This window comes from Anomalospiza imberbis, chromosome 9 (genome assembly GCF_031753505.1).
Source record: "Anomalospiza imberbis isolate Cuckoo-Finch-1a 21T00152 chromosome 9, ASM3175350v1, whole genome shotgun sequence".
NCBI lineage: Eukaryota > Metazoa > Chordata > Aves > Passeriformes > Viduidae > Anomalospiza > Anomalospiza imberbis.
The window spans coordinates 8,058,136-8,079,364 of NC_089689.1; the positions used below are offsets into that span (position 1 = coordinate 8,058,136).

General features: G+C 38.0%; 3 protein-coding genes across 3 annotated transcripts in view; 1 reads left to right on the forward strand and 2 right to left on the reverse strand.

Moving 5' to 3' along the window:
- Positions 1–21,229, reverse strand: part of LOC137479226 (beta-1,3-galactosyltransferase 2) — a 149,874-nt gene that overhangs the window by 94,438 nt on the left and 34,207 nt on the right. The window lies entirely within an intron of this gene.
- Positions 1–21,229, reverse strand: part of GLRX2 (glutaredoxin 2) — a 140,796-nt gene that overhangs the window by 15,496 nt on the left and 104,071 nt on the right. The window lies entirely within an intron of this gene.
- The window catches only part of CDC73 (cell division cycle 73), a 102,730-nt gene that overhangs the window by 6,627 nt on the left and 74,874 nt on the right, over positions 1–21,229 (forward strand). The window contains exons 3-9 of the mRNA XM_068199548.1: positions 147–216; positions 1,234–1,296; positions 1,385–1,437; positions 1,778–1,866; positions 3,200–3,416; positions 13,235–13,333; positions 14,580–14,658. Coding sequence (XP_068055649.1) covers positions 147–216; positions 1,234–1,296; positions 1,385–1,437; positions 1,778–1,866; positions 3,200–3,416; positions 13,235–13,333; positions 14,580–14,658 — 670 coding nt within the window. The remainder of the gene's footprint in view (positions 1–146; positions 217–1,233; positions 1,297–1,384; positions 1,438–1,777; positions 1,867–3,199; positions 3,417–13,234; positions 13,334–14,579; positions 14,659–21,229) is intronic.

A 21,229-nucleotide genomic window follows, 5' to 3' on the forward strand; every position in this document is an offset into this window, starting at 1 on the left:
TTAAGCTTGATAGTTAAACTTCCTTGGGTGGCAGGACACGTGGTCATGTCTTTGTGTGAATGAGTAGTTTTCAGTACAAGTGCAAAATCTTCAGTGAGTCTCTGTGAGGGAAGAACAGTTTAATGTCACATCTGCTGTCTTTTCAGACTGAAAACATTCCTGTGGTAAGAAGACCTGATAGGAAAGACTTGCTTGCATACCTGAATGGGGAAACATGTGAGTGATGTGTTCTTTTGACTTGGACACACGGTGCTCTTTACTGCTTCATATGCATGGCACAAGTGGGGGGTAGGAGGGGAAGGTTGGGTAACAGTAGGCAGTTTGCATCTTAACTGAATGTGCTGAAACTTCTCAAACAAAGTTATTATTTCTTGCATTTTTAATTGTGTTCTTAAACTAACTGTTTTGCTTGGGTAGGAGCTGCATTCCTACATGCATGTTGAGAGGTGAACATTATTATTACTATTAACCTACTTTGATTAATGATTATGTGTTAGAATGCTTAGCATGTGTGGTTTTTCCTTCTCTAGACTATGGGAAGCTTTCAGTAGTACATTCATCTTGAATGCAAGAAATGTGTAGGATGAAATCTTCAGTTTAATAAAATATATGGAATCACTGCTTTGTCAATTTGGCAGATTTGCCTAGCATTTCATAATCTTGAATTTTTTTGTTAACAATAGTCAGAGAAAAGAGGTTTCTCTGAGAAAAACAGAAATATCACCTTTGTAAGATTCTCTGTTCCATAGGTGGTCTTTAAATTTTAAGTATCTAGGAGTATGAGATTATTTCTGTAATATGATGAGTAAAATCACTTTATATGTATGTGTTTTAAAGGGATCAGCAGGTTGTCTTTTTTTTTTTTTTAACCTAGGCAAACCACTGTATCTTGAGTCTAGAGTCTAATTCTCAGGTGGCTCTGTTTTCTTTTATGAGTGTTATATAGAGATCATAGAATCATTGTTTAATTTATTTTGGAATGGACCAGAAGAGGTCACCTGGTCCAATCCACTTTTCAGAGAAAGGCCAAATGGCCCTGAGCAACATGATTTAACTTTACATTCAGTCAGGTTCTGAGTATCTCCATTCCCCTAGTCCCAGTGTTTGACCACCTTTGCTACCTAATATATTGAGTTTCCATTATTGTACTTCATCTGTTGTCCTTCTTTCTTTTATACCCAAATATTATTGCAAATATTTTCTATTTAAACTGAATGTTCTGTTTGAGTGCAGCAACCTCATCAAGCATAGACAGAAGTGCTCCACTTGAAATTGGTCTTCAACGATCCACTCAAGGTACAGTTTAACTAAAAAAATAATTTTGAGGTTATTTTATAAAAATCTACTACAATCTTGCATTTTTAATGTTCTCTTTTTCTTGTAGTTAAAAGAGCAGCAGATGAAATATTAGCAGAAGCAAAGAAACCAAGAATAGAGGTAATGACAGTGACTGTCATCAATACAAATGGGTGGTGGAGGTAAATTACGGTGTTCATCTGTTTTTGTAGGAATTCCATTGGCTTACCTCTCCTTTGTTGTATGGAGTCCTTCTGTTTATGGGAATGGGAACTGGAAGGGGTTGGACTTGAAGAATTGTGGTTCTTGAGGAAACTTCCAATAGCTCTGCACTTAATGATAATGCCCAGATCAAAAATCATTGGAAATGAAGATTGTCCTTGCAAATGTGAAGAAAATACTTCTGAATAGCTTCAATTCTAGCTGTATTTATATTTGAAAAGAGAATGCACAAGAATTTAAACATGACTGTTGCTTCCAGGATGAAGAGTGTGTGCGCCTCGACAAGGAGCGCTTGGCAGCTCGGCTGGAAGGGCACAAAGAGGGCATCGTGCAAACGGAGCAGATCAGGTGGGCTTGCTTTTCCTTATGCCTGATGCTTAATTACAGGATGGAGAGCAATTCTTGTGTTGTTCAAAACAGCCAGTTTTACTTCTGACCAGCAGCTCTCAGTAGAAATTTTCCTTTCTTTGATACTCTTGGAAATGTTTGAAGAGTCAGACCTTGAAACACTTAAACAGTGCAGATTTGAGGCATTTATGAAATCCATAATTATAGCTAACCACTTGAAAAAGATGTATTTTGAATGATTTCTTCCTATCTCTTATATAGGTGTACTTAAAAGGAAGCTATAGGAAAAAAAATCCAATTGTGGCATGGTTAGAAAGCATAATAAAAAAAATGTAGAAGTATGTGTGATTTTGTATAAACTAATAATTTGGATGCTACCTTGAGCGTAGCATTACAACTTTGCAATGCTGCAGTGAGGATTACTATGTGTTGTTGGAATTAGTTTGTATTCTCTAGTTACCAGTTCTTTTGATGCTGAATGTAAACAACTATCCTTTAAAAAAAGTACAGATATTTACAGGTGGTGAGTTTCAACTCCATGCTTGACCCTGCTGTGCGCCAGGTAGCAACACAAAGAAGTTACTTCCCTTCCCCATAACATAGTTACGAAGGAGACTGCTTCACAGCCAGTACTTGCATTAATTTTTTCATGTATTCTCAAAGAAAAAACAACCCCATGTGATAGTAAATTTGGTATGGACAGTTAGTATTGTGCAATTCAGTCTTTATCTTTTTTTCTTCAGCTCCCCTGCAAAACAGCAGGGCTCACTGACATCCCAGTGCTGTGTATACAATTAAAAACAAACACACATAGGTGTTGCACTCTTGGACTCGAGTGAGTTCTCTCAAACCCAGATTAATGTGGACGAGGTTACCACCATCTGTTGTTTGCTGACCTTCCCAGTCTGAGAGGGTACCACATCTTCCAAGGGGCCAAGTCCACATAACTGCACCTCAGCCAAGGTTTAGAGTAATGCTTTGAAAGCAGCCAGGGGTTGGTTGGAAAAATTGTAATCCACTAAAAATAACAGGGAACTGAAATTTGGATGTTGTTGTAAATGAAGGTGTTAGTCCTGATGCTTTACATTTGGATTCTTTATTTTTGTTTGGTGTAGTTGGGATTTCTGGATGGTCTTTGTGTTAGTTCTATGAGTCTTTTGTCTCAAATTGGATTCACAATGCCAAGCCTATATAATATTTCAGTGTATATATAAGGTGACTGTTTTGTGGTTTATAGCACAGCCTTATACTTTGGCAGGATGAAGTTACTAATTCTTTCAGAAGAATTGTTTGTGCAATAATTCAGTCTCTACTGTTACTTTTGCTCATTTAGGTCCTTGTCTGAAGCTATGTCAGTGGAAAAAATTGCTGCTATCAAAGCCAAAATCATGGCAAAGAAAAGATCCACTATCAAAACTGATCTGGATGATGACATAACTGCTCTTAAACAGAGAAGTTTTGTTGATGCTGAAGTGGATGTAACTAGAGATATTGTCAGCAGGGAGAGAGTATGGAGGACAAGAACTACAATCTTACAAAGCACAGGCAAGGTAATGCTCTGGATACAAAGCTGGGTTTTACGATCCCTATGACAAACTGCATTTTTATTTTCTGTATCTAATTTGTTAATCAGAGATGACAGGGGGATTATGCTCAGTGTTCCATGTAAAGGTGGGCTTGAACGACTGTTGGCACAGTGACAGAAGAGTTTGTCCTTATCATGTTACAGTAAATCTAAATTGTATCATTTACAAGATACTAAGTAATCACCTAATACCTCCTAACCAAAGCTGCCTTGGGCCCTGCAGTGGGGAGGGCTCCATAAATGGATTGAAAACAGACCAAAGTGGGGGGGTAAAAGAAACATTAAAAGCCTAGAGGCCTCTACTTTGTGGAAAACACCAAAGAAGTGAGGAGGAAAAATGCTGGAATGAACAAAGCCAGAAAGTGTTACCATGAAGAGGTTTTTGTCCCTTGATGCTACTTTGGGCTGCACTTGGTTATGTGCTGCTCTGAACGTGGTTGCAAGCACAGCTGACAGCTTGCACTCTTTGGACAGTGAGGCTTTCTTTATTGCAGAGCTGCTTGGCACTACATTTCTCAAGGAAGCAGTAAGTCAATTTCTAAAAGATTTCACGCAACTATTTTTGTGAGATTATTGTCAAACTGCATCCTTTGCCTTCACTACTTCTTTTAAGTATTGTCACAGGAAATTAATGGTTAGAAGTAAATGAACTCCCAGTCTTCATTTGTCTTATTTTAACGGTATTTTACAGTATTTAACAGTATTTTACATAGCTCTCAACTTCCCAGTATTGTCCCAGGGCATTAGTGGTAGAATAATTTAATTCATGAATTACTGAGTATATGGCACATTCCTGTGTGCCACCTTCAGAGTGAGTGTTGCTTCTTTGAACCTCGGAGATTTGTAGCAGCCTTGCTGCTGAGAGCTGATAAATTGGTAAAAGCTTTGATGTTTCAGTCATTGGGAAGGTTTGTACTGAAAGAATCTGCATAGCTCTTCTTCCTTTTGTGAATCATTCATGGCATTCCTATCTCTACTTTTCTTCCAAGTGAAACCGCAAAGATAGAGGGGAAGAGATGAATATTTTTGTGGTAGTATCCCTGTAGTAACAGTGAGATGAATTAGTGCCTTTAAGCAAAACATGACATGGGGAGAAAGACAAGAAACAAGAGGTGAAGTGTGTTCTTGGACTCTAGCATGCAGTTACTGTGAGCAGCCTGATGAGTGTATGGGCATAACAGCAAATCTTCTATTTCGGTTTGTGCAGGGTTGCAGGAACATTCTTGATAGCTTGGACAGCAATCACCGAGTGTTAATGTTTATATTTTCCAACAAGTAGCAGTGAAAGTAAGTAGATAGAGAAACACCACATGTTACTGAGGGCTGTGATTTATCACAGAACAGCTCAGGTTTTTAATTTGTTCTTTGGTTGGGAGGGTTTTTTGGTATGTGTTTGTTTTTTGGGTTTTTTGTTTGTTTGTTTTTGTTTTTTCCTTTTTTTCTTCTATTTCAAGAACCTTTTTAAAAACCTTCTTGAAAGCTGTGAAGAAACTCAGGTTGTCTCAGGCAAATAGTTTCTTCCATTCTTCCCTGTTCCTCTTAAGAATTTTGATCAGGGAAGCATGATACTGCTCTGCAAATGCTGTTTTGACTCTTCTATATGATACTTGAATTGCTGATGTGCCTGATAATTCTTTTTATTGTAAATTTTCACTATCTGCTTGGTATAGGCTTATCTGCAGTCTCTTGAATCCTCCTGGAGTATTTAAAACCAAAATTGAGTTCAGCAGTGCATGCCTTTTTAATATCTGAATTCGTTTGGAACTCCTGGGTGAACGGTAGCAAACAGTGAGCACTCATAAATGTAAATTATATTGTTTCTTTGCAAAAATTGCTTCAGTCCTAGGCTGCATCTGAGTCTCTTTTCCACAGAGAAACACTCCTGTGTGTGTAAGTTTTCCCAGTGTTCTCTGTAATAAACTGAGAAGCAGAAACAGCTTAAGATGCAAAAAGAACACAAACGTAAAAGGCCGCAGTAAAAAAAGTAGGCCACAGTAAAAAAAATAAAATCTCTTGACCTTTTCAGCTTACTGACAGGTTTCCTCTGGTTTTGATATGTTTGAAGAAAATATTGATTCCTCCAAATTCTTCATAGATGCCAAAAATATTAACTGTATTTCTGAAGCCTTTACTTTTTCTTCTTTTGGATACACTTCCCAATTCTGAAGTTGGCTTTATAGAACTGTTCCAGGATGTTTAAGTCTCTGGTGATGTAGTGTTCTTTTTTAACATTTAAAGTTCTCATGATACTTGCATTCTGTCCTTTTACCTGCTGCTTTTATTGCCAGCATCTTCATTGTCACAAATCTCCCCTTGCTGAAATTGCAGTGATAGATTTTTTCCTGGCTGTGAGGTGGGTTTTTTTTTTCTTTTGGTTTATGGGAATGTGTAATTTGAGTGCATTGATACTCTTGTTGTAGAAGGTGCTTCAGCAGCTGTGTCATTGCCAGTTTATTTGACCCTTAAGATTTCTGTAATGCATCACACAAGGTCCCTTGTCTGTAGGACCTCTCTGCTACCCTCTTTTGATCAGATGTTGCATTGATCCCTGGATGTCTTTTTACTGATTTCTGTGAGGTTCCTATTTGTAAAATCAGACATTTCAGTTCACCTGTCCTCTTTTGTTTTTAACATTTCTACCTTTGTATTTATCTGCTTGCTTATTGTTATGTTTTGCTTAAAAATTTTGTTATTATTCTGTAGTTTTCTGTATGATTAATATGCAGTTCTACCTCTTTTGGAAAGTCAATGTTTGATTTAATTCCTAGTAGATGAGTCATCCTGCTCTCTCTGTTCTAAATATTTGTTGGCTTTCCCCAAGTCTGTAGTGTAGTCTTATAGATTTTTATCAATAGGGTGGCATTTTTGTGATTGCTTTTCAGAGCCAAATTGCATCTGTTTAGTGTAATGTGACTGCTGGTGTACCTGATTTATATTTCCTTATTTATTTTTAATCTCCCAGATTGCTCAGAACTATTTCTTAGATAAGCAACAAGGTAACTGGGTGGGCTGTGTTGAACGTGCTCTACTCGTGTGCAGAGAAATCTTAAAGCTGGAATCTTGGAAATGTACTAATACTGGCCTTGTGAATTTGTAACTTTTTGAAGTGAACCAATGTTCTTGATTTGAGCAGCTCTGAGCATTTCGGATGTTCTTTAAAAAAAGGAAAAAATCTTTCATCCTTTTTTTTGTAGAGTGTTGTGGCTTGACCTTGGTTAGATGGATGAAAGGTGCCCACCAAGCTGCTTCCCTCCTCAGCAGGATGGCTGGGAGAAAATAAGATGCAAAAAAAAAAAAAAAAAAAGTGTGGGTCAAGATAAAGGCAGTTTATTAGAAATAAAGGATGTGTGGGGAAGCAAAGGAGGACAAAAGATGTATTCTCTGCTTCCCATCAGCTGGATATCTCTAGGCACTTCCTGGGGAGCTGGGCTTGAGTACATTTAGGAGCTGCTCCGGAAGACAAATATTGTAACAAGAAATGCCCTCCTCCTTCTTTCTCTTAGCTTTTACTGCTGAGCAGATGGGGAATATCCCTGGAGTCAGCTGTCCTGGCTGGCTGTCCTCTCAAGATCCTGCCCAGCCCCAGCTGACAGGTGAGGAGGCAGCCTTGGTGCTGGGTCAGCACTGCTCAGCAGCAGCCAAAACACTGGGCTCTTATCAGCACCTCTGGCTACCAAGGCACCGTGCAGCACTACCAGGGCACTAGGACAGAAGTAACTCCACCTCAGCCACACCCAGTTCATGGGAAAATGCTACAGTTGATTGCTAAAACTTTAAATTTTGGCCAGCACTCTTCAGTTATCTTTTGTCACAGTTGGAAGTATATTAGAATTATATTTTCTCAAGTGAACTCTAACCCTCTGTACAAGGAAATAACATAATCCAGCCTGTCAAAGTTATGGGAAGTCTTAAAGGCTGTAGCACATAACCTTTCTAAATCTCTTCAGCTGAGAAGCTGAACAGTAGCTGCACGCTCCTGATGTAAGTGCATTGTCCAGGCAGACACATTTACACATCTGTCAGCAGCTGGGCCAGCTGCTGCTTTGGTGGATTTCTCAGCTTACAGCATATCTGTAAATGTTTTCTCCTCCCTGAGCCTTGTGTAAATCTTTTGAAGACATGGCCAGGCACTATATGGCAATGAGTGACCTGTATTGGCATCTTAACATGACTGCTTGCCTGGAGACAGTCCAGGGAAAAGCATTAAAGTAGAACCATGTAAGCTGGAGAGGAGAAATTGGCATTTCAGGTGTACCTATTTCTAATGGAGTTAGGTGTGTAGCAAATCAAAGAATGATGGGATGTGGGCTCTTTCTGCAGGTAGCTGGTTATAATGGAAAAACTATAAAGACTTGATATGGGATCAGAGTTGGGTGGAGCTGAGTCTCTGTAGTTTCATAACCTTTACATCATGAAAATGTATCTCTTTGGAAGTGTAACCTTGTTCCTTTAAGTGTATATTACTTAGGAGGTCAAGGTTGAAATGTTGAAGCAATGGTCAGTTTATTTTCTTGCTGTTGCTTCACTGCTGCAGACTGGTGAATTGGATTGTCTTGCAGTCTGGGTAGTTATACTTTCCCTGCTTAATATATACAAAAAAACTTAAGAAAATATTCTAAATTACAGCTTTTTAAATATAAAATTGTTCTTTTCCTAATAAGGTATGAACTAAGCCTGAATAAAATGAAATATTTTCCTGCCTTGATCCTTATATTTATGTATCCTCTGTTCTTATGTGAAAGACTTAGGCTGGGCTATCCAGCACATTTTCTTAAGTTTTGTGTTGAAAGCCTAGAAATCTTATACTGTATAACAAGTAATTTGATTAAATAAACAACTTTGTTTTTTAAGCCTTCATAGATTTTCAGCTTTTATATCTTTAGTTATTGCAGCCCCCTTGTAATGTACTAGTTATCTGTACTTTCCCTAAGAAAAGTTACTTGATGACCAGTGTATTGTTATCCAGGACACAAGATGTTAATACAGAAGGGAATCAAGCTCTAGTTTAATGTTATACCTCTTGACTGTGAGTTTTATGTATTAAATTTCATAATTTGGATTTGTATTTCCCCACTGTGCCACCCCCAGCTTCTGGGTATTTTTGTGTGTATGGTGAGAGAAGACCAGAACTGAGTAAGATGACTGGAGTTTATAGCTGACCTAGCTAGAGGGATTGGCATTTTCCTCCTGTGTGGCATTTACCTTGGATGTAACCCACAATTGCAAATTTATCTAATACAGCATCTGAATTATTCCAGAATGTTATTTTGTAGTCTTCTGTATTCTTGCACACAAGTATTAAAGAGCAGAACTGTTTTTTTTTTTTGTGTATGTAGCTGATTTTTTGTGTTGGTCATGATTTTTAGTTTTGTGTTACCACCTGCGAAATATTACTACTGCAGTTGGTACTTGCATATTTTATTTTTAAAATTAATATATTTTCTTTATAGGTCTGATCCTTTTCATAGGAACTACTGTATTTGAAGTAAATGTGAGAAATCATGTTTTCAGTTACTTTCAGTTCTCATATTTTTGTTCTGATGAATCTTGATCATTCTTACTAGTGAAGTCACCTGTGAGGAGGTTAATACTGCAGTTGTAATTAAAGTTTCAATAATTTAATTTAGCTGGAAAACAATTTTGAAGCAAGACTAATAGTATTTTAATCACTTTAGACAACTAAGAGGTCTGAAAGTAAAATTTTGCTTATTTTAAAAGAATTTAATTGTAAATTCATCTCTCTGTGGGCTCTAGGTGGCAGAATTGTCTCACGTTCGTGAAGTTCACAGCAGTGAGACTTCAGTAGCAAAGTGAAAAAGGAAAGGTGTGCCAGGCTAAGAGCAGCTGGTGTCCTCATCAGTCCTTCAGGTGGAGCAGGAGGCTGGCTTTGGAGTGGCTGTGCACAAATGTCATGGTACAGCTTGAGTGCCCAAACTCCAGTTTATGCAAGACTGGCTTCCTTAGAAAAACTAGGCAGATGAATTTATTGCTGCCAGGCACTACTGCAAACATTTTGAATGTAGCATTTAAAGGAAAGATGGGCCAGATTTTAAAAATAGTATTTACATTGAGCGATAATAAATCTTGTTTTGTCTATATGTGCCTTGAATTCAACCAAAAATCTGTAGAAAAAAGTATTATACTTCCTGAAAGAATATTTAGGTCAGTTATAAAGTAACTGCTTAAAAACATAACTATAAAAAATGTATTTCCATATGCTGCATTCATAGGAGAAATAAACTAGGATTATGTATCAAGGGGATTGGGGTTTTTGAGTTTTTATGCTGTACTATATCTTCAGGCTGTTACAGTGTTGTTGCTGTTTCACACTTCTGAATTAACATTTCAAATTAAATGTTTCAGTTGTCTTTCATATAATATTCTTGCTATAAAAATTTAGTGAAGATAACACAGAACAAGTGAAAATGGTACCTTTTTACTGAACACAGTCCACAAATGTAGGGAGCATAGTCCACAGCTCTACAGACAGCAGATATACTCACAGCTATGTTTTCAGGTCAGCCTTATTAATACACAGTTCACTTCTTGAGTGGAACACAAAGAAATGCCCAGATGAACTTTGTGTCTGAGTTTTATTTTGTCCCCCAACAGTTAGTAACAAGTTCAATATTTATCAACCTTTTTTATAGGCTCCCTAATCTGAAGCTTGACAGTCATGTGCTCTTAGTTGTTTAGCAATATAAATTCCAGTAGTGTAATGTGAATTTCTTAAACTACCATTGTCCTGAAAGCAGGATGACAAACACCTATTTATTCAGGTGGTTAATCTACAATCTCCTGTGTGGCAGTGTGCTTCTTGTGTGCCCCAGCATGGCTTGTCTAGCTCCAAAGTGTGCAGAGAGCAGTTTCAGGGGTACTGTGAGTCCCTGCAGCTGGGAGTTACAAGAGCAGGGAGGAAAGAAAATCAGCTTCAAACTTGATGAACAGTTTGCAAATTCAAGATACATATTCTGAAGGCATAGGAGAGTGATGCCTTAAATGATGTTTTACTTTTTGATTTGAATTTGAAATTTAAATATATGCTTTAATTTTAGATGTGCAAAATATTTTCTTTTAAATATACAGTTTATCACTTCATGTTCCTTATGAGCAGTGTTTTAATTTCTGCTGTGCTTTTATGAGGCCATCTCAATGCTGTTTTCATTTTTCTTGTCATGCCATATATAGGAATTACTGAAAATGTGTGATAGGAATATTGCCTTTTTGGCACAGAATCATGCCTTTCATCATGCCACTGGCTGTAAAGAATTTAGCAGTATGTCTCAGCATATCAAGCAAATGTGTAAAGAAATGTAGTTGGGGCTCAATTCTTCCTTCTCCAGCCCTACTCTAAGTCTGGACAATGTTTACAGCATTCTGCAGCTCTTGATTTTCCTGGGATGCATGTCGAAGAAACCCTTACTGTCAGTTCAAATAAGAGTTATTTTAAATTTATATGTTTTTCCTTAGGCTCCTCTTTCTCTGCAGTGAAACACCGGAGTGTAAATCTGATTAAAAATTGGTTACGACTTAGCTATAGGAAAGTTTTGAAGCACTGTAAGCCATATTGTTTAACAAGGTATATACTTCTAGTTTTACATGTTCAATTTAAGGTTTTATTTTTGTCAGATGATGGAGATAAAGTATACTTTTCTTCAATTATTTTCCTCTACGATTGTTTTCAATGAAGCTGAAACCAATGTTTATCCTTGATGATCTCTATTAGAAAAGTATTTATTTTTGCTAGCATGATAAAGCTGCTGTAATGACTAGAAGTCTTTGTTAATGAGAATTAGAGTTATGGTGGGCTACAGAAATTAAAGACTGCAATTTTTTAGAATAAACTGTGATATATTGTGATGGAAGTATTTTTATTACAAGAGAAATTTAGTTAGTGAAGTGACTTCATTAAGCCTTCCTCATCAGAGCAGTCTGGTCTGACTGGCCCTGGGATTTCTTCACAAACATCCTGGCATTAAATCACCACCAGTGATAGTAACTTGATTTGGTGTATGTTAGTCATGGTGTTGGCAGGGGATTGAGCATCTGTGCCGAGAAACAAATATTTTGATGTTTGGGGTTCTTTTCCATCTCCTTTTCTGCTCTGTCCTTCGGGCCAGAAGTTTTTGGTAGTAGATATGCTGCACTTGATTATTAAGTTTAACTAAATCTAGGGCAGAAGCTAATGGATATTCATATTCTGATCTCTGAAGGGATGAACAATGAAAACCTAGCAGTCTTCAGCTCTGCAGGGCTTTACAAATGAGCAGGTACATGCAGTGGACTTCCTGCTCAATCATTTTTCTGTCACAGTAATATAATCCCATATCCCTGACCAAGCCAGTGACCAGCAAGAAGATGATGTTAGTTTGAGTGCTTGTTAAAACACTGCTGGTTTTCTCCCTTTGCAAACAGCCATTAGTTGTGGCCCTGGGGGACTTGCATTTTCATGATGTGGAAAAAAGACATCAGCAAGAACACTTCTGATTCCATGCTTATTAGTGGCTTGTTTTCAGCAGATGGGAGAAACAACCTTGTGGGGTTTTTTACCTGAGTTTGGTCCAGGACATGCAGTTTAAGGCTATTGAAGTTCCCATGTTTAAAGGCCTTGGAAAAGCTCATCATTTGAAGTTCCAACTCCCTTTAAGACTATATTAACTGTAGGTTTTATGAAGAAAATACGAATGTGAATGTTGGTTGTAACTTCCTTCTGACTGGGAGATTTGGCTTCTGCATAGCCACTCACTCTTAAAACATTGCTCCTGTTGTTAATTAGTTCTTCCTTGTGAGTTTCAGAAGATGGAGTAGCCTTGTTTCCTAGAGACAGTGTGTGATAAAGCACAGCAATCACAAGAATTTTGATTGATATGATGCCCAGGCCACAGTTTGGGAGAAATCTGAATTTTCAGTAAAAGCTTGTAGTTTAGACTTTGAATATCCTTTTATAATTGATATGTGCATGGCTTGCAGCTCTTGGAAGTTTTTTTTTTTTTTTTCCTGGGATTTTTCTGACTGAAAAGAACTTTAAATACAGTTTTGTGTGAGTTCTTTCAGACTTTGTCAAAAGAACTGGGTTTGCTCAGGGGATGGCTTTGCCTTTATAAGTGGTTTCTGGTGGTTTTCCAGTTCCTGCCCTTGGTGGCTTACAGTGGATTGACAAGATGTTCGTTGAGGTCAAGTGAGCAGGGTAAGGGAAGCTTTGCAGTACAACTCTAAGTGATTTCTACAAAATTCACCCCAGAAGTCTTTGTTTTGTAATTCATGTGTTAGTTTCATGATACCAGTGGTGTTAACACCACTTCAGTGTTAATATACAATACTCTGGAACAGTGTTAGCATTTTGTGAATATTTTATATTATTCTGAACCAGTAGGAAAAAAAAAAAAAGCTGTTTTCCCTAATTGATAAAAAGGTTTCTTTTACTGATGAGCCATTACTGAAAATTGACATTAGTAGCAGACATTGTGTACAATTAACTCTGTATCTTATGGGTTACAAGTGCTTTGAGATGAGTTTGGTTTACCTTTGTGGTGTAATGAAGCCAGTTAGATTTAGCAGGTGTGGGCCTTAAAGAATAGGGGGTAGCAGTGATGCCTTAAAACCCTGTTAATGTTTGCATCCTGTCACAGAAAAGGGGTCAGAAATCAGCTATTTAGAAAATTGGTGCACCAGTTTTGGTTTTCGGTGAAACGTAAGTTAACCAAGCAGTGTCTTCACCTGGATGATTGTTATGTGAAATGCAGATGGTCAGTAAGGCTCACAGGTACCTGATATCTTTTTCAGAACTTTGCCAAGAATATTTTTGCAATTCTTCAATCAGTTAAAGCCAGAGAAGAAGGCCGAGCACCTGAGCAAAGACCTGCACCAAACACAGCACCAACGGTAAGAGCAGTGTTTGGGTGAACACGAGGGCTGGGACACCGAAAGTGACTGTACCGTGTCTTCTCACTATTACATACACAATTTGTTTTGGTTTACTTCCAGAAAATGCATATTTTTCAAGCATAAGTTCACAGCTATTCTTTAACTTAAGTTGCATTTATTGGTATTTAAAGAGTTGAATATATTAGTTTAATTAGTTCAATATGCTCTTGTTACGAGAGATTAATCTGCTATTGCCAGCTTCTGCATCTATCAAGCATTAGCCACATGCTGCATCTATTTGCAAAAAGTGTATTCGATGAGAGTGCTGCCATTTCAAATGAAATGTTTTGCTGCTTTTCTGACAGATAGGGTAGCAAATGTTTAAGAATCTGGAGCATGACTCATGAGTGGGAACAGCTCAAACCAGCTTTCTTTTGCTTGTAATAAATCAGGACAGACTTAGAGCTCTACTGTTTACTTCTATCCAGGTATTAGGCAGGATTTGTTTAGAATTGTGGTGTTTACTATTGTGTTCTATTAAACCTAATATATCTCTGAACATGGTGGTAGTGTTCTCTGAAAGCTGCTTAATTGTACTGTGTTTTGTTTTGTTAAATGCTGCTTCTGCATTTAACAAAGAACTAAATTTAAATAGCAAGATGAATTCCAACATGTAAATATTTGCTTTGTGTTGAATTTCTTAAATTATGCATGGCATTATTCAAATGTCCCACTCAGAATAAGTGTGAATACATAACTAAGCTATCCACAAAAAGGATTGAATTGATATGGAGTGTGCCTCTAGTTTGGTGCTTTTTAAAAACTTTTTTTTCCAGAATGCTTTTTTTTTTCTCCTCAAAATTTGTTTTTGTTTATTTAGCAAAATTTTATCGTAATCAGGCTGACAAGGGGAATTTTGTGTGGCTGAAGCCTTAGTCATGAATTGTCAGTTAATGTTTTTTTTTCCTTGTTAAATCTTTAAGTATAACAAAAACTCAGTAGAGATTTTAATAATGTAGTTTGTTACTGTTTGTTATTTTACTTTTGCCTCAGGTTATTCTCTTTGCATTCAGTACTAAACTGTTTCTGTAAGACTGTAAGTGGGTATTGAATGGAAACATCAGAAGTTTTCAAATGCATTGAAACTCCTACGAAAAGGAACTGGTTTTATACTCTCAAGTAGTTCTAAGTAACTCTTCATGAAATTCAAAAACCATCAAATACCTTTTACTATGTTTTACAAATGTTGTTTAACCTGTTTTAGGATCCCACTTTACGGAATAAGCAACCTATTCCAGCTGCCTACAACAGATATGATCAAGAAAGATTTAAAGGCAAAGAGGGTAAGTTAATTGCAAAGCATTTTTCAAAAGGAAAAAAAAAAGTTGAGAACCAAAATTGACAACTCACCAAGTTCATATTAGTGGATTTTTCTCTGCTATTATTTCACAAACCTAAGAAAAGACAAAAAAAGAGCTGTAACTATGCCTCAAGATAGCTTTCCAAGTAATGAAATCCAAAAGTATTATTTTGTAGAAATTATTTCTACCTCTTAGGAAGCAAACTGAAAGCTTAAAACCAGAACTTCTTGGGGAAAAAACATGTTTGGGGTGTGTCCTATGCAATTAATAAAAAAATCACAAGTGCAAGGATAACTGTCAGGTGCATAACACATAATAGATTCGCTCTCCTTATACAATCACAGTTGCTCTAAAAGTTGCCTCCAGTAATTCCAAGTAAATAATATCTAGTTGTGTCTATTTAAAATAAAAAACAAACTGGGAACAGCCGTGCAAAACATAAATACCATTCTGGAGAGGAGATGGAAACAATCTACAATATTGAAGAATTCTCACAAGTTTTAAAAGATGGTGAACATTGAACTTGAGTGATGATTTGTCTTTCTAGTGCAATTTTTCTCCTGTCCCCATTGCTTTTTTTTATCTTGTTTTTAGCACAGGTTCAGTTACTTCACTTTCATGTCTTGCTGTGGTTTTATTTTGCAATCTTGTGTTTGTTGTGCTTGGATGGTTTTGTGCTTCTTGCAGAAGGTCATGCAAATTTTGTTTCATTTCTGAATTGCCTCTTCCTTCTCTGTGATTCTGAGAATGTGGTGTTGGGGTTTCACTTGGTGCTCAAATGGGATTGACTGGACTGCAGCAATTGTTCCAGTTGAAAGATTCCTTTGTGATGTGGTCATATTCTACCTGCCTAATTCAGTGTCTCACTCCATTCTAGAGTGTGTTTTTCTTCCTTAACTTTCTGGTTACTTATATTTGGTGTAGTCACACAAAGTTAATTTTTTATTTCAGGTTTCAAGGGATATTTAAAGAAATACATAGGTTAAGAATACCAAGTTAGCTAAGTGTAGGCTAGCACTGGAAATAAAAATGAGGTGTTGGAAAGAAGGTATTTTAAACTTGAGATTGACTTATGAAAGGTATTGGTACATCACTTAAGGAAGTTACATAGAATTAGTAATTTTACATCTGGATTTCTTAGGAGAGGACCTAGAGATATTTGAGATCTTCTTTGCCTTCAAATTAACTTTAGAAAATAGCACAGATCTCATTTACTTGTAGGGTATTCTGTTGTAAAACTATTGACTTTTAAATTGTAGTCTAACTGGCACTCTGAGTACAGGTGGTTTTCCTGTAATAACTAGGCATTAATGTGCTGATAATGTCATTTGCTTAAAACTGAACGATGCACATCACTTGCAGCTCTGTCACGAGTGAACTCATTTCTTATGGGATTTTTAATTTAGTCGCCCTTGAAGCTGTGGCTCCCAAATATTCAGTGTAGAAGTGAGACTACAAGCAGAAATAGTCATCCATAAAAATAAAATAAGGCTTTTTTTTCATTAAACTCTGTTTTTTTGCAGTAAGTTGAGTAAGAACTTGGAATCACACTTTTTTTCTGGAATGGTTGCAGTATTGGGACTTGGGGAAAGAATTCTGAAGGAAAAGAAAGATAATTAAGTTCAAAGAGTAATAACTTGGAGTCGTTATGCCATTGTATCCACATTTATTTAGTAATGGTGGATAACACCTACGATAAAGCTGAATCCTACAGATTTCTGCCATTCTGAAGGGTTTCCACACCTTGCCCTCTGTGACTGCCTGTGGCTGGCTGCAGACTGGAAGGCAGGGTGGTGTGGTGCTTGTAACAATGGGCACAGTGGTGGGTTTGGCTAAAGATGGAAACAAAGCCAAAAGTCAGTGTCTCGAGGCTTTTTTCTTTGTGTTTGCTCTTTCCTCAGAGGTATTGAAATCCTAGGAAGGGTTCACAGTAGTCCTCTTCTAGTTGCAGCAGGATTCTGGCATATTGCCTATATTCAGTTTTGTATGATACTACAGTATTTAAAGTTTAGGCAGCAAAGAGGTGAACTGTTTTTCTTTGAATATTTGTGGGCTTTAATAGAGAGTTTTTTTCCATTTGCTGTCTTGTCCTTAGCATAAGAAATTCAAAGCTTGTAGAGCTAAGAGAGTAAATTTAGGAATTTTAACATGCATTAAGTAAACTGTTGAGTTGCAGCCAAATTTCTCTGCTTCTTGTGGTGGATCATTATTTCTGATGCAATGTATCAGGATGCCTCTCTGGTAGACTAACTTAAAATTTTTATGCCAGATGGGACAGGCTTTGCTGCTAGAGTGGTTTAATAGTCAGTGTGAGGGGGTGGTAACTGCTGTTCTTGAAGAGCAAACAGTGAGTTCCAGGTGCATTCAGTGGAACTGCTCAGCAGCCCAGGGGCAGGACACCTTTTGTCCAGCAGTGGTCTTGTTCCTGCAGCTTTGGTCAGGCAGGACAGAGAAACCTTTCCTTTGACATTCTTCAAGTTCTGTGGATGCATTAGAATGTTGTTTGCAGTAGGAATTGCATATCCTGGGTATTTCCACATGCCAAGTGGAAGAACACATTCCTTGGCAGTGCACCCATCCTGCCCAACTGCTCAAATGTTTTGGAGGTGAGGAGGTGAACTGCTTGCAGTCGCTTTCCTTGGGTGCTGTTTCTCTGCTATTGCTTTGGTTTCTTCCATGCTGGCAGTTAGTGATGGAATCTTCTCTTCAACAGCATAGAGCTCCATCCTGTGCTGAACTTCCTCTGCTTTTACCTTGCCAGTCCTGTTCTTTTCCTTTGTATTACTAGCTTGAGTGGATTTTTTGCATTTTATTAATGTGCACCTTTACAAATGGGGAATTTTTTTCAAACTGCAGTTTGTCAGACCTTCTTGAGAAACATAATTTTAAAATCTTGTTCAGGATTTAAAAATCCTGTGCTCAAATGCCATTTGATGCTTTAGGAGCTTATTTTGTGTCCTCTCCTGTGTGCCTTAGTGTTTGATATTTAAATATGCATTAATGCTACATATGTTTTGGATGCTATAATGTCTTTTTCTCCCATTTTCTTGGGTGGCTTTACCTCAGAAGATTTTTTTCACATGCTTGTTTATTCTGTAATTTCAAAGTGTGCAGTAGTGGTGGGATGGTAGTCTTGAAGATGTAACATTTTTGTGACCCATGGAGTGCATCTCTCAGTACGGATGGCAAAGTCAAATTTCCCTGTGCTGCTCCAAGGTTAGGTCTTAAGGCTTATTCCAGGAGTGTTCCTGTTCTCAAAGTTTCAACATAGTAGCAGCCAATTGCTACTACTCCCCCTAAAACAAAACAAACCAAAAAACCCCCGAAACCTCCAGCAATATTCAGTCCTACTTAGGGTAAATCAGAGAGTCTTGCTGTGTGATTTCACTGCAGTGGTGAAAAGGATATTCTTGACTGTGTCCAAATGTTTCCTTCAGGAAAGTTTGTTGTTGATTTCCTGCTATTGTCATCTTATATTTTATTTATAACTTTACTGGATTTTCAGACACAGTTGCCATTTTGCAGAAGTTTGTCAGTCCTAAGTGCTAAGCCCATGGAACAGAGGACTGTGAAGTTAATATATTTGAGGTGACTGGACCATAACATTTTGTTTCTCTCTCGTATACATTGTTAAGAAAGTTTCTTTAGAAAGCATTTCTCATTATAAGTTATTTTGTTTTAAATTGTGTGATATCCTTTTACACAGGGGAGAGTAGAATTGGTAGCAGGAGGTAAACGGTTCTGAAGTTTTACTGGTCAGACTCAGTTTGACTGGTTAAACTTTGATTTATTGCACTCACTTTAAGATTTATATGATTCTTTTTATCCCCTAACAGAGAGTATGTGCAGGAGATGCACATTTGGAAAAAGAATGTGGTCTATCTGTATTTTCTGGCTTGGTGTGACCAACTAGTTTAAAAACTTTCAGCACTGCACATTGGCTTCTGTGCTGAAAAATGCACATAAACTGCTTTTACAATACACATAAAATGCTGTGAGAAACTTAAGTTGTTGGTGTTAATTACTGGTAAGATTACTACTGAGCTGTTATATATGAACTGTACAGAGAATTTGTAAAGTAATTAGTGTAACTTGGAAATTTAGGTGTCAAACTTACTTGTTAGGATACAGTATTGTAAAGGAGTGCTCAGTAAACTCTCATGCAGAGTGACATTTGGTGTCAGGGATTAAATTACTGGGGCTGTGAAGTGAGTTGGTGAATCATTTCCAGGCAGTATGCAGAGTGTTGCTATATGGGGCTTGAAGAGTATACAGCTGAAAAAGGAAGTGGTTATTCAGTCTTATTCATCCACAATTCAAACCAAGGCTTTAACTCGAGCTCTTCAGTGTCTGAGACATGCTGCTTTGTTCTGTTTTTATTTCCCTTTACTTCCTTCTAGAAATTCAGGCTAATTTGAGTATTTTTCAAGCTTTTATTCTTTTGGTAATGTATCAGAGCTCAAGTTTGTAGCTGGATTGGAAGACTGGAGCTGCAGAAGGTGCAGAATCAAAGTGCAGGGTGACCTAGATGGATGTGGAGCAGTGGCTTTAAGCAAATGCAAGGCACCCTGAACATTAACACTTACCTGCAAGGAAACGGAGCATGCACCCAAATGCTGATGGAGAATATCATCAGTCCAAAAAGCTGATGCATTAGGGTGCCTATTTTCATTTCCAGGTCTAATTGTTTTAATTAAGAAAAGGCACTCAGATTGATGCATGGGGATGCTAGGAAGTGAACTTGTGATAAACCACACTGGAAATGTTTATGGTTCTTTTACCAGTCTTTGGGTCATGGAACAGAGAAACTATGACCATAATACATGCAATGAGTGAAGAAGAAAAAAACCCTGTGGTGACAGGCTATGTTGTTTATTCAGTTCTAGTTATTATGTTTAGTCTTTCAATATGTAGTTTTAAGGCATCTGTTTATGTTGGTGTTTTTAACAGTGCATATATTTCTAAAATTGATTATATTTGGCAAACAAATGGTCGCAGGACACTTTTTCCTGACAAAATTATTGTTGGGCTTTGCTTGCATTCTTTAGTCCTTAGTGTTAGACCTGTGATTGAAGCATTTAATATGGACTGCTCTTTGCCTAAAGGAAATGTGTGTCATAGCTTTGTAGTAATGATATTGGAAATTCCCAGTGTATTGAAGACCCTCAATAAGTTTTATTACTAGTTGTCCTGCATCTAATTCCAAGCTTAAAAACAAGGGTCCAAAGTCTTTCCATCATGGTACCTTTATTTATGAGGCTCTTTTTTCTTAAATACCCTTTTCTAAGTTGATGGTTTATCATTTTAACTGCTTTTATTACCACCGGCGAAGCTGGGATTTTGAAGCTGGAGTTATAAACTAATTCTTGGCCAAGTATTACCATTACATCTCACTGCTGCTGCATGACTCAGCAGCACAGGTTGGAGCTGCTTTGGGAGGGAGAGGAGAAGCTTTTGTGCTCTTGGAGGGCATGGCACAGCATTTGTGCTGGTGAGTGCTGGGGGCATGGCCCGCGATCACTGTCTCCTCTGCTCCTCTTCACTATGGCCCGTGCTTCCTCTTGTACCCTGGTGTGCTTTTGAGCAGCTGTACCAGGGGCAGACCCTGGCCTTGGAGAACAATCTGGAATAAGTGCCTCTGCTTTCTAGCCTGGTCCTTGAATATCTTTTTCAGCATTAACCTGGCTGACACGCTCAGCAGTTTTTGAAGTGGGAAGGAAGCTGGAACTGTGGAGTCCCTGACCTGGAAACATTTGTTTCCTGCTTTGCTCAGGCTGTCCACAGTGAGTGGAGCTGAGGGTGCTGCTGGATGTGCCCAAGTGTGCAAACTACTGAGACCTAAAAAAATGGTACAGACATGCAAGGGGCAGGGCTCATCATGCTTCTGGCAGTGTTTATTTCTGTAAGAGAAGTGATTGGCTGACAGGTACAATACCACACGGTGCGTGTGAGAGGATTGAATCAATAAAGCTGTGTTCTGACAAATGTCTCTGCTGTTCCTGCTTCAGGGGGGTTGCTACCCCCCTCTGGAAGCTGGAGATGCTAAACTCTGATTCACCAGTTGCTGGAGAGGTTGAGGCAGGAAGCTGGAGAGGTGATGGGCAGTTTGGGAAGTGGTTTCTTCTACTGGTCCCACCCTAGTGCAGACAGCAGAGCATGGGCCCTGCAGTAGCTCTTGTAGAGGCTGCAGCAATTGTTTGCAGGAATGTGTGTGGGTACCTGCACTGACCATTTAACATGTCTTATATTTGAATTAGTGCAGAAAGCTGCTATGCCATTATTTTCTAATTATCAGAACCGTTATATTTGCTACCTGAGTAGCTTTTAAATAGTACTGGGGCCCCTGTGTAGCTGCTGGGAACATTCATCAGGCAGGAAACTGGGGTTTGCTGGAGGCAGCAAGTGGCTCTTCATCCAAGTTACTTACTTCTGCTAGAAAGAAGGGTCAGGACAAGGCTGGAAGCAGGAAGCTGATGAGTGCCAGAGCTGTTGTTTGTGGTTCCCGTTAGGCTCATTAAATGAACTAGGACAGATTTTATGAGAGACCTGAGAA